Source organism: Diceros bicornis, chromosome 2, assembly GCF_020826845.1.
Source record: "Diceros bicornis minor isolate mBicDic1 chromosome 2, mDicBic1.mat.cur, whole genome shotgun sequence".
Lineage (NCBI taxonomy): Eukaryota > Metazoa > Chordata > Mammalia > Perissodactyla > Rhinocerotidae > Diceros > Diceros bicornis.
Window position 1 is genome coordinate 58088723 of NC_080741.1, and position 11555 is coordinate 58100277.

The 11555-nt window shown below is 52.1% G+C and overlaps 1 protein-coding gene across 6 annotated transcripts in view; it reads left to right on the forward strand.

The window, feature by feature from the left end:
* The window catches only part of FLNB (filamin B), a 135897-nt gene extending 125431 nt beyond the window's left edge, over positions 1–10466 (forward strand). For all 6 annotated transcript variants that reach the window (XM_058561924.1, XM_058561933.1, XM_058561942.1 and 3 more), the window contains 4 exons: positions 2226–2402; positions 6782–7000; positions 7562–7765; positions 8734–10466. In XM_058561924.1, the coding sequence (XP_058417907.1) occupies positions 2226–2402; positions 6782–7000; positions 7562–7765; positions 8734–8921 (788 nt within the window). In that variant the 3' untranslated portion in view covers positions 8922–10466. The remainder of the gene's footprint in view (positions 1–2225; positions 2403–6781; positions 7001–7561; positions 7766–8733) is intronic.
* Positions 10467–11555: the final 1089 nt, after the last annotated feature.

An 11555-nucleotide genomic window follows, 5' to 3' on the forward strand; every position in this document is an offset into this window, starting at 1 on the left:
TGATGTCAGTTGACTTCAATGAGACATTTTGCCAGTGAACAGAAATTTATTTAGTGTCAGAGATTTGGCAGTGAGGTAAGGCTGGGGAAGACGTGATTCCTGCCCTCAAAGAGGAGCTCAGAGCTGAGTGAGGACCTGGGGGTAAGAAACCTGCAGGACACTAGTGAAGTGCCCAGGTGATCACCAATACCACAAGAGACTGAGAACCAAATGGTGAAGATGATCAGAGCAGGAGAGAAAAGTGGTTTCTGCCTTGGCAAGGTCAGGAGGGCTTCTCAGAGGAGGTGACACTGAATGTGGGCCCTGATGCATGAGGAAGAGCCCTGTGATCACTGCCCGTATTAGGCATTTGCTGTGTGCCCTGCTGTGTGTACAGTGAGGGTAGAAATCAAGGACGTGGGTTAGCATTTAGATGTCTTTCTCCCATTGGGAAGAAAAGGAAAGGGCGCTGGGGAGCCTCAGAAGGAACAAATGTTGGGCATGGGTATGCTGATCAGATCTTAGTTTAAGTCTGACCACATCATAGAGAATGTTATCGGAACATCTGAAAGGCAGAGTGGCGAGCTGATGCTCCCAGAGTGGTCCGTATGAGAAAATAATATTAATCAGCAGCGTTAGAAATGGAGAGGAGGGACTTGAGGCCAGGGAACTATAACACTTGGTGAGCAGTTGGCCACACGGAATGAAAGTGAATTCAGGAAGGTTACATATAGCTTGGCGTTTGGGTAGAAAGATGATGACGCAGTTAGCAAAACTAGAGACAGCCAGCCATGAGTGGGCGAGGGCTGGTCAAGGCCTTACAGAATTTAATATTTTATTTTGAGGGAGTTTTGAAGTGTCTCCCAGATATCTAAATGAGGGTGTTTAATAGATCTCTACAGCATTGGGATTTAGCAAACTAGTGAAGTTTGGCATCCTCAGCCCCAGACAGTATTTGAAGCCCAAGGGTGTGTGAGACCACCAGCATGCCACAGGATGCAAATTACAGAACACCCAACTCAAGCCAACTCACACAATAAAGGGCCTGTTAATTCACGTAACTGCAAAGTTCAGGATCTAAGGTGGACTTCGGCAACATTTTAATTCAGCCATTCAGCTGTGTCCTCCAAGGCCCCAAATATCTTGCTCTTTCTTCTGCTTTGTGGGCCTCCTTCTGAGACTGGCCGTCCTCTTGGTGGCAAGATGGCTGCAGCAGCACCGACTTCCCATCTTCACACCACATCAACCAAAGAGACATCCTCTTCTGAAGATTCTTTCTCAGAAGTCTAAGACGCTCCTTTCCCAGACGTCTCCAGCAAACCTCCCTTCCTATCTCACTGACCACTGAACACTCATGCCTGTTCCTGTGTCACTTCCTGTGGCTAAATGCTATGTGCTAATTGACTTAGGTTTGGGGAAAGAAGAATTTTCCCTAATTAGCTAGATCCAGTCAAAGAGTATACCCACCTGTGGGAGTGGGGTCAGCTTCCCTTGAAGCACATTGGCTTTAAGAGAGGAGGGGTGGGTACCCAACTGGGGACTGTTGAAGGATATGGGGTGGGCAACTCCATGGAGATGTTCACCTCTGGAGAGTTCCAGAGGAGAAAGATGAGGGTTGGGGTAGAGCTTTGCAGAACAAAATTCTGAAGAGGGCGAAGGGTACAAGGAGCCAGGGAGAGGCTGAGAGACTGACTGGAGAGGGAGGAGGAGAACAGGCCGTCTGCATCCCAGGTGGCAGCACTCCAAGGAGGAAGGGTAGTCAGGTGGTATGCGATGGTGGATATTCTGGGTGTCCATTTCAGTTAACAGATTGTCCTGCCACCTGCTGTGTCCCACACACACTGAAAAACTGGCTGGTGGTCTGTGGGGCTGTTGTTGTCTGGGAGCTTTATTAAGGAGCATTAACCCCAGTTGGAACCCTTTTTACCCCTTCAAGTGCCCAAGTGGAGAAACTCTGTGAGAAGCAAGCTTTCAGAAAGGAAGTGTTCTTCTGAGGCAGAGGCCGCAGAGGATTAAACATTGAATTTGAGATTTGGATGCATTTCCCAAAGGGCTGACTAGGGACACACAAATAGGCCCATCTGGTTTTGAAATCCAACACACTGGGTGCCAGGCTTCCAGTCAAACTGTTGCTTATTAATGATTTAAAATTGGCCATCTCAGCTTGACCGCCTGTGCTTGTCCTCACCTAACTCGGTGCTGTCCACATGCCCGGTTTCACCCCGTGTCTCTGCTCACTCTCCTAGATAAATATGCTGTTCGCTTCATCCCCCACGAGAATGGCATCCACATGATCGATGTCAAGTTCAACGGGAGCCACGTGGTTGGAAGCCCCTTCAAAGTGCGTGTCGGGGAGCCTGGACAAGCGGGGAACCCCGCCCTGGTGTCCGCATACGGCGCAGGACTTGAGGGGGGCACCACAGGTAACACACGACCTCTGCCTCTCCTCCTTGACTGAGCCGGCTCCGGGGCAGAGCCAGATGGAACTCTTCAAGCCCCGCGGAGGCCTTTTGTACGCTCTCCCCGGGGAATCTGCAATAACACACACTTCGCAGCCTCTCCCTCTCCAGAGTCATTTTGGGAGATGTGATAAATCCAGACTGAGGGCTTGATGGCCGTGTTATCACAGCTCATTACCGTCGTGCTTCAGCTCTCTTCCTTTGCCAAATTCCTTGACGTTAGGGCCGGGCCGCTCTCTCTCCCTCTTGGGGAGGGAATACGGCACAGCGTCATTTGTTTTGAGGGTTTCCTTGCCTGCACAGAATTCATGATGCATGTAAAAGGCCTCCTGGGAGGTCCCCTACCCATCGGCTCCTTTAGTGGTCCCCGGGCTCCCAGAGACACATTGACTCGGCAGTAAGACCTGTCACGGCCTGTCTCCTCCTTTTATTCTCTGATCCTAATGGAGGAGGAGAAAAGACTGAAACAAAGAATTGTGAAGCTTTTTTGGACTCATTACATTATTTTTAATCTTGGCCACAGAGGGGACATGTTTGATTGTGGAAAATATAGGCAGCGAGGACGTATATAAAGTGAAACTCGCTCCATCTCCTTGCTTTTCCTTCCTCCCTCCGCCAAGGTCCTGGAGGAGACACTGCTAACAGTTCAGGGGAGGACCTTCAGGCTCCCTGTTTCTTTGTCGGTCTTCATTCTTGGTCACTTGGTTGCTTGGCTAGCTGGTTCATTAGAAAGGTAGACACATAGTTTTGCTTTTATTTTATAGAAATAATCTCAGTGCACATATTGTTGTGCAACTTGCTTTTTTCACTTAAAGAACTTCCCATGTCAAGACATACAGATCTACTACGCTTTTTGATGGCTGTATTAGTAGTCACACTGTGAACCTAGAGGTGGGCATTGGGTGGTGTCCAGTGTGTCACTATTATGGAGACTGCCAGAGGGGGGAGTGGGTCCACCGAGGCGTCTCTGCAGGAACATCCGCAGGCGTGGACTCACTGGGACACGGTTTATATTTGGTGTTACTTTGGGCCCTCTTAGAAAGGCAGCCTGGTCCCGGTTTCTCAAGTCCCTTGTGTGGGTGCATTCTGCTTTTGGTCTCCCCCTACTGCGGGGCGTGGGACAGAGCAGACCTGTCTCCTAATGGGCAGGGGCGTGAGTGGCCGAGGTTGTCTGACATCCAGCCCTGGGAGCAAGTGTCCTAAGTGCAGAGGGGCCCTGCCCAGGTGCAGGGGTGACTGACGGGCTGGCCTGCCACCCCGGGATTCTGGCCACAGCAGTGGCCTCAGCAGAACCACCCACGGGGGTGGCGGACTCCCCAGGGCCATCCAGTCTGGCTCCACACTGAACTCCAGGCCAGCAGCTTGCCCTTTGTAAAAGTCACGGTATCATTTCACCCTAGCTGATGTCTATTTTACAGATGAGGAAAGTGAGGCTCAGAAAGGCTGACTCTCTCCCCAGGTTTACTTAGCTGGGAGGGGCAGAACCAGGAGTCAGTCCAGGTCCACAACCTCAAAGCCTGTGCCCTTAACCCCTGAGTTTTACTGCCTGCCTAAGTGGCTGGCTCACCCAGAGGCGGTGACTGCACCTCTGGCCTGGTCTGTGGGGTGTCCTAACCCAGGACCCCTGTCCTCCCCGCTGCCCTGGAATGGTTCCCAGGCAGTAGTACAGGCATGTGGCACCTGGCAAGCCACCCACTATCGAAGCCCAGGTGGGGTCCTCCTGGCACCTGGAGCCACAGCAGGCCTTGGTCCAGGCCCCACAGCAGCCACTGAGGTCTCCCGCAGCTGCCAGCAGCTGTCTCACCCTCCCGCTGGGTCACACCTGCTGTGCCCGTGGCCTCTCACGCTTCCTCTTGGCAGTTCACACGCCTTCTCAGGAGCTCTCGGGAGTTTCAGGCTACGCTTTGCAAGTGCTGGGTGCCGCTGAGAGAAGGAACTGGTCTTGCAGGGCGACTCCCAGCTAGGAGGGAGAGGTACAGAGCACACCTATTTCTAACCCTGTGTAAATATTGCTCTTGTCAAGGGGAAGGCGTCTTGTTTTTCTAGTCCTCCTGCTCCCAAGCCTTTTCCCAAATATCCATCCCAAGATTACACAGCTGCAGTGTGCATGGAATGAAAAGGTATCTGTGCTCGGCTGCTGGAAGGCCTGGCATCCTGACCTGTGGGACAGAGCCAACTTCCCTGTGTTTTTATGGGTGGGCTTGCTATGTCTCTTGGCTTGAGCTTTAAATGGTCCCTTCTGCAGGTTTTGGAGCAGGGGAATGTGGAGAATTTGGGGTGGGACTGTCGGCTGCAGAAGAGTTGAGAAGTAGGGAGTTAGACCGGGGAGTTCCAGACTCTCTGGATTGAAAGAGCAATTTTTCTGATGAAATGCTCCAGGAGGTGTAATGGAAGAGCCTCCTTCCCTCCCTTTACCCCTTGCCCACCTTAATGATGGAGTAGGGCTGCATTAAACACACATTAAACTCACAGGAACTTAGCTGTACATACATGGGTATGGGGGAAGACCACCATGCCCGGGGATGTTTGGCTGTTGTATTGGTTCTAGCTGGAGGCAGTGGTGAGAGGGACTCCCGCATGTGGATTTTTTCTCCTGTCTTCTCTCGGGCAAGTGTATCAGCTCTAAGCTGGACAGACTTTATGTTTAAATCCCAGTTCTGCCATTCCCCAGCTGTGACCTAGGACAAGTTATTTGACCTCACTGAGCCTCCACTTCCTTCCTGTAAAATGGGAATAATAAGGGAGCCCACCTAGTAGGTTGTTCCAGGCAGCTCTTGTCCTGTAATTTCTTATTTCCCTTTTCCCGCCTCATCTTCCCTGCCTTTCCGGGCCCTCACAGTCAGGATGAGCTGATTTTTCTCAGGAATCGAGCAGCTTGTTAAAAGGGTGGGGCTTCTTTCCACTGCAGCCAGGTCTCTTCACCTTCACTTTAAAAGTACCTTTCCTTATCTTTCCTTGCAGCTGCTTTCTAGAAATGCTGCCCGGGTGGTTGTTTACCACCCACTCCCTCCCCCGCACAGGCTCACTTCGGCAGCTGCTTCACGAGGGGCTTCTCAGCTGCACAGTTTAGATACAAGGTGGAGATAGTGGGGGGCCCTGGGAGCCGCAGGAGCTTCCAGAAACAGCTGGGTTGCATTTGGGGGTGTGCATGATAGCAGCTCCTTTGTTTTATTTATACCAGAACAATCGTTCTTTCTCTGGCCTAGGAGCTATAATTAAACCAAAATAGTTCCCAGCTGGGGCAGCATCCAGGGCTCTGGAAAAAGCACGGCCCTCTGTGGGGTTGCTATGCCAGGGACACCCTGTAGAGGGCACTGTAGCGGGCGTGCAGCTGGTGTCTGGGCACCCAAGCTGCCCTCACTGACCACCTCATCCTCCTCTGAACTGGAAAGGGGCCTGAGGGAGTGTGGGCTTTTTCGGGGCAGTAGGCTCTGGCAGGAATGCTACCACGGTCATCAGATTCCTAGCTTTCCTTTTGTCACAAGGCAGGATATCTGTACAGGGGGCCCTCCTGGGCCAGGCAAGAGGTAGGGTGTCTGGGGGCTGCAGTTAGGACATCCGAGGCAGCCCCACTCTCCGTCCAGTGGCCGAGAGATGGGCCTGGGCTCTGGAGCCATGCAGACTTGTTCAGATCCCAGCTCTACACTTTCTGTTTTGTAGCACTGACTGGCAAGTGCCTGAACCTCCCCAGCCTCAGTTTCACTTGTCAAATAGGATAAATGATGCTTAGCACAGGAGTCTGAGTGCTGCAGGTGCTACTGTTGGGTCTGTTCTTGTTGCTGGTATTCATGGCAGAGTCTGGGGGCTGGCAGATCCAAGCAGCTGCCCCAGTCTTCAGCTTGGTGTCTGGGGTGAGGAGCCTGAGGAGGCAGGAGGAGACGCTGGGCCTCCTCTGCTTCTCCAACTCCACCCAGAGGAGAAAGGAAAGGTTAGAGGGCCCCACGCGTCCCCTGCCCCCTGGAGGCAGAGCTGGACCCTGATGGCTGAAGCAGCACTTCAGGCTCGCAAAGACGGCCCGGGCTTCTCACCCTCAGCCCCGGCTCATGCCCAGAGGCGAGAACAGAGTGTCCAGGTGGGTGGTGCTTATGGGCGAAATGTCAGCCACACTCCTGCCTCCGTCTTGGAAAGGGAGTTACCACCCCCTAGGGCCTGAGGTTCTCCGTGCCAGGAGCTCAGGCTGGTACTGGTGGGTTCCCACACTACCAAGGCGACCCCTTTGTAAGGGATCCTGTGTGTGCCCCCCGACCACTGCTTCAGTGCGCCCCAGGAAAGCTCCCCAAACCACACCCCCTCATCCCTCCAAACCATCAACGTGGTATTTGTTCCTTCTTCGTTTCTCACAGGTATCCAGTCTGAATTTTTCATCAATACCACCCGAGCGGGGCCGGGGACATTATCCGTCACCATTGAAGGCCCGTCCAAAGTTAAAATGGATTGCCAGGAAACCCCAGAAGGGTACAAAGTCATGTACACCCCCATGGCCCCTGGAAACTACCTGATCGGCGTCAAATATGGCGGGCCCAACCACATCGTGGGCAGTCCTTTCAAGGCCAAGGTGACAGGTAACAACCAAACCCCTTTGAAGTTATTCTTACCCCCTGTGGAGCTGGTCTTGTCAGACTGTCAGTAGAGCTATTTGATAGTAGGAACTGCGGATGATTTTAGACGTGTTGAATCTACTTTGAATCTTGAATGTAAAGAAAGGGTAGCGCCTGTCAGAGGGGAGTGCACGTTCAAAACTTGCAAAATAAGTGAGCAGAGTGGGAGTGTTAGGTGGATTTCTGTCTCTAACAGAAAAGAAAGGTTTACCTATTTGAAATCTTACGTATTTGTTTAGATCAGGGCCTAAAAAATATCCTCATTTCTAACTTTCACTTTTAAAATAATGAAAGGGTTTTATTAAATTTACAAAAACGTGCCTCCTTCAGAACACTGGAAAAACACCAAATAGTAAAAACCACTTCACAGCCCACCACCTAAGGTAACCACCATCACTATTGAGGTGAATTCCTTACATATGGCTCTTTCTGTGTGCTTTTCTAAGTAGTATAGGTTCATTGCAGAAAAATTAGAAAATTCAGATAAGGCCATTCATGCCCGCCTCCCTCCCTTCCGTGTCCCAGGCCAGCGTCTGGTCAGCCCCGGCTTGGCCAACGAGACCTCGTCCATCCTGGTGGAGTCGGTGACCAGGTCCTCAACGGAGACCTGCTATAGCGCCATCCCCAAGGCATCCTCGGACGCCAGCAAGGTGACCTCCAAGGGGGCGGGCCTCTCGAAGGCCTTCGTGGGCCAGAAGAGCTCCTTCCTGGTGGACTGCAGCAAAGCCGGTAGGCAGCCTGGCCCTGCCCGAGGCTGGGGGCAGGGGCAGGCTGTGCACTCTCTGCGCTTTGATCTTTCCTGCTCAGGTCCAGCAGTGCCCACCCACCCATGTAACCCAGCCACTTGCAAGTAACCGTGTTCATTACCCTGTTCTCTTGCACTTAATATTTTTAAATGATTTTCCTCTCTTTTGCCTCTTGATTCTTTCAGATGACCTCAAGGTAAAAAGGAAAGGTAGAGTTATCTCCATTAGAGATGGGAAACTGAATCAGTAACCTGGCCCCTTCTCTGCCACTTATTGTTCTAATTGCAGTTTGAACTTGGGTATTTATTTGGGTGTCAGTGGTTAGATGCCTAGGTTCTGGCATCTAGCACTTCCGGGCTGGAAACCGGGCTCCATCACTTCTTTCCTTCCTTCCTTCCTTCCTTCCTTCCTTCCTTCCTGTCTGCCCACCTTCATTCATAAAGATTATTAGCCATGTGACCTTGGGAAAATTACTACATCTCTTTCCAAAGTCAGTTTCCTCTTCTCTAAAATGGGAACAATAATAGTACCTTCCTTAAGGTTCTTATGAGAATAAATGAGATCAGAATAGCCAACACTTACAAAGCCCTTACTGTGTGCTAAAGGCTTCACATAGAATAACTCCTCTAAACCTCACAACACGCCCATGAGGTAGGTGCGAGTGTCATCCCCCATATACAGATGGGGAAACTAAGGCAAGGAGAGGTGAGGTTCCCTGTCCAAGGTCACGAAGCTAGGAAGTGGCAGGGCAGGGATTTGGACCCACACAGTCAGGCTCTATGAGTCCTGCTCATGATCACCATGCTCTCCTACCTCTCAGAGGTCCCCAGCATCACTGTAGAAGCTCAACAGGCAGGAACTGGTATCTTTTCTTTGGCCCCCATATCCCATCCCTTCCTCTGCCTGCCGGGCTGCATCCTCACGGAATAACCACCTTCCTCTGCCTCCCAGGTTCCAACATGCTGCTGATTGGGGTCCATGGGCCCACCACCCCCTGCGAAGAGGTCTCCATGAAGCACGTGGGCAACCAACAGTACAATGTCACATACGTCGTCAAGGAGAAGGGGGATTATGTTCTGGCCGTGAAGTGGGGAGAGGAACACATCCCCGGCAGCCCCTTCCACGTCACGGTGCCTTAAAACAGTTCTCATCAAATCCTGGGAGTAGTTGTGGTGGTTGCTTTTGTTGTTTGTTTGTAACTCGTTTTATACAAAGTTCTCCGGCCTGTTTGTGGGTCTGAAACCCTATCCCAAAAACATTGCCGTTCTAAAGTGCCTTCAGAAGGAAGTCCTAGACTTGACTGTTTAGGGAACGTGTTGGGGACGCTTAAGAAATGCAGACTCATTCGATGGGCTGAGAAGATTCCGTGTACACTGGGTTCAAAGCGGACTTCTTGGTGGCACAGATCACCCCCTGCAGACAGACCAACAACACAGGCAAGAGTGACATTTTTAAAAAATGAAAATGGCTAGCCAATTTATGAAACGAGACTGGGGGGAAGGGGCAGGGAAAAAGAAGAGACCTAGTTGAGGTTGTCATTTAGAAAAGACGACGGCTTAAAGCCAGCTTCCTCCCTTCCCGTGCCCCTGTTACATGAGGTGGACAGCATTGTTTTGACACTAATTACCACCCTGCCCCGCTCTGTGGCCTTCTTACAGCTCTCCAAGGGCAGAATGTAGGGGGTGGCAGACTGGCCTGAGTGGCCTCCCCCCTCATTCTGCTGATTATTTCCCTGCACAGTCATAGAGTGTGACCATCTTGGCAGCCATGTTTTTGCTTTTGTTTTTAAAGTCCATTTCAGTCGCTGGGTCTGAGGAAATGCTGCAGGGGCAAGCAGCCCCCCACTTGCCAAAGATCCCTTTTTTAACCAACACTAGCCCTTGTTCTTAACACACGCTCCAGGCGTCTGTCAGTCTGATGAGTCTCAGCAACACGTTCAAAGTGACCACAGGTGGGTCTGTGTGTTAGCGGAGGCCTGCACTACACTTCCACCCCCAGTCAGCTCCAGGGGTCACTTTTTCTGGAAAATAGTTATAGATAGGAAAGAATGAAACTCCTGCCGACCTTTGGCCTAAAAGTCAGGGAACTGTGGTGGGGGAGAAGGACAGCAGCTCGTCGGTGGTCCTTTGCCGCTGGCAGAAACAGTGAAAGCTATGTAGCTGACAGTGGCTGTTTTTGGCCCTGACCACACGTCATCTGAGGCTGTTTGGAAAGCAGTGTGCACGTGCAAAATTCCAAAAAGGAGGTGTAAGGCATTTTGCACGCCTTCCTGCACACCTGCTTTGGAATAAAGTTAAAGCGTTCCGGGGCACTGCCTGTCTGCAGGGCCCAGATGTGGGTGTGGTCTGGGCAGGCAGACCTTTCGGATTTGCTGCTTAGTCCTGAGGAAGTGGCCACTGTCATTGAGAGTGCCTCTGTGGATGGGACAGGGGTGAGCTGGGCGACCTTCTCAGGTGTAGCCACTGGGGCGAGTGTTGGCAAAAACCCATCTGTTAGAAACGGGAGCGGCCCGCAGCCTGATGTGCAAGGACCACAGGCCTCGTGAAGTGGGATGTGGGAGCGAAACTGGAATCAAATGCCGTCTGTAAATTGTATCTTGTAACTTATTAAATACGATGTTTGCTCCGTAAAGCTCCCCTGGCGTTCTTGGATGGTGTCGTTTCTGAATAAATGGTTTGAGTCTCTGACTGGCTCTCCCAACGCCTGGCCAAAGGGGCACAGATTAGCAACTTGTTTTGACAGTGAACTTGCCCCTTTTTGCAGGGGGAGGTCTTGTTTCTCTGTGTGCCTCAGTGGGAGTTTATCCAGACCTGCCAGGCCTAAGAGTGAGGGGCCCCGACACCCACACAGCCCCCTGGAGAGGTTTGCTGGGGCTTGCCTGGTTAAGAGTCCCAGCTAGGAAACCCACCTAGGGGAAGGCTGTGGTCCAGAAGGAGGAGAACGAGAGAGAGCAAGCCTTTTTCCTGATGACACGGGGACCCTCATTTTAGGGGATTTCTTCAGGCAAGAAGCTTTGTCACCTGTCCTCCCACTGCCCCTGGAGAGCGGGGTTCATATTCGGTGTTACAGTCTTCCCCTCGCTTCTCTCCTGCTTCTCCTGTCTGCTAGTGAGAGCTTCTGCCTGCTGCATGCTTGGGCTGCCCCTCACCTCCTCACCCTCACGGCAGTCCCGTGACGCCGTTTTACAGCGATGGCACTAACTCAAGTGCTGCATGGGTGTGTTTGCGGTCTCAAGGCCTGCTTGGGGCAAACCCTGGGCCCCCACCTTTTTTGTCCCCAGAGTAGGAGCTTTGCCTCCCTGGTTATGCTGCTGTGGGAGCAGGAGCCCCCAGATAAGCCCCGGCAGTTGCCATGGTGATGGGAACCCCTAGCCTTCCACCCGGGGCAAGGGTTGGAGGGAAAGGCAGGGAAGGAAGACAGGATCCTTTTGTGTGTTTCTTCCTGACACCCAGCTGGTGATCAGGATAGTGAGTGTTTACCTGTGAGCGCTGGGAGGAAGGCTGGAGGAAAAGAGGCTTTCTCCTGCCCCTCCTTGTGGAGGGAGCACCCTTATCTGTGAGCCTGTGCTGTGAATGACTGTTCCTGGACTCCCAGGAGGTCTGTGGGCTTGGAGGTGTGCAGGCTCTGCCCAGGGGGGTCTGGACAGGCCACAGTAGGCTGGGTTTGCCCGCAGGAGGACAGGGACACAGCCATTGGTTTCTAGACCTTATTGAAGCCTGCCTGGTTTCTAGGGAGGCAGCATTTGTAAATTAACAGCTAGACTTTGGGGAGGT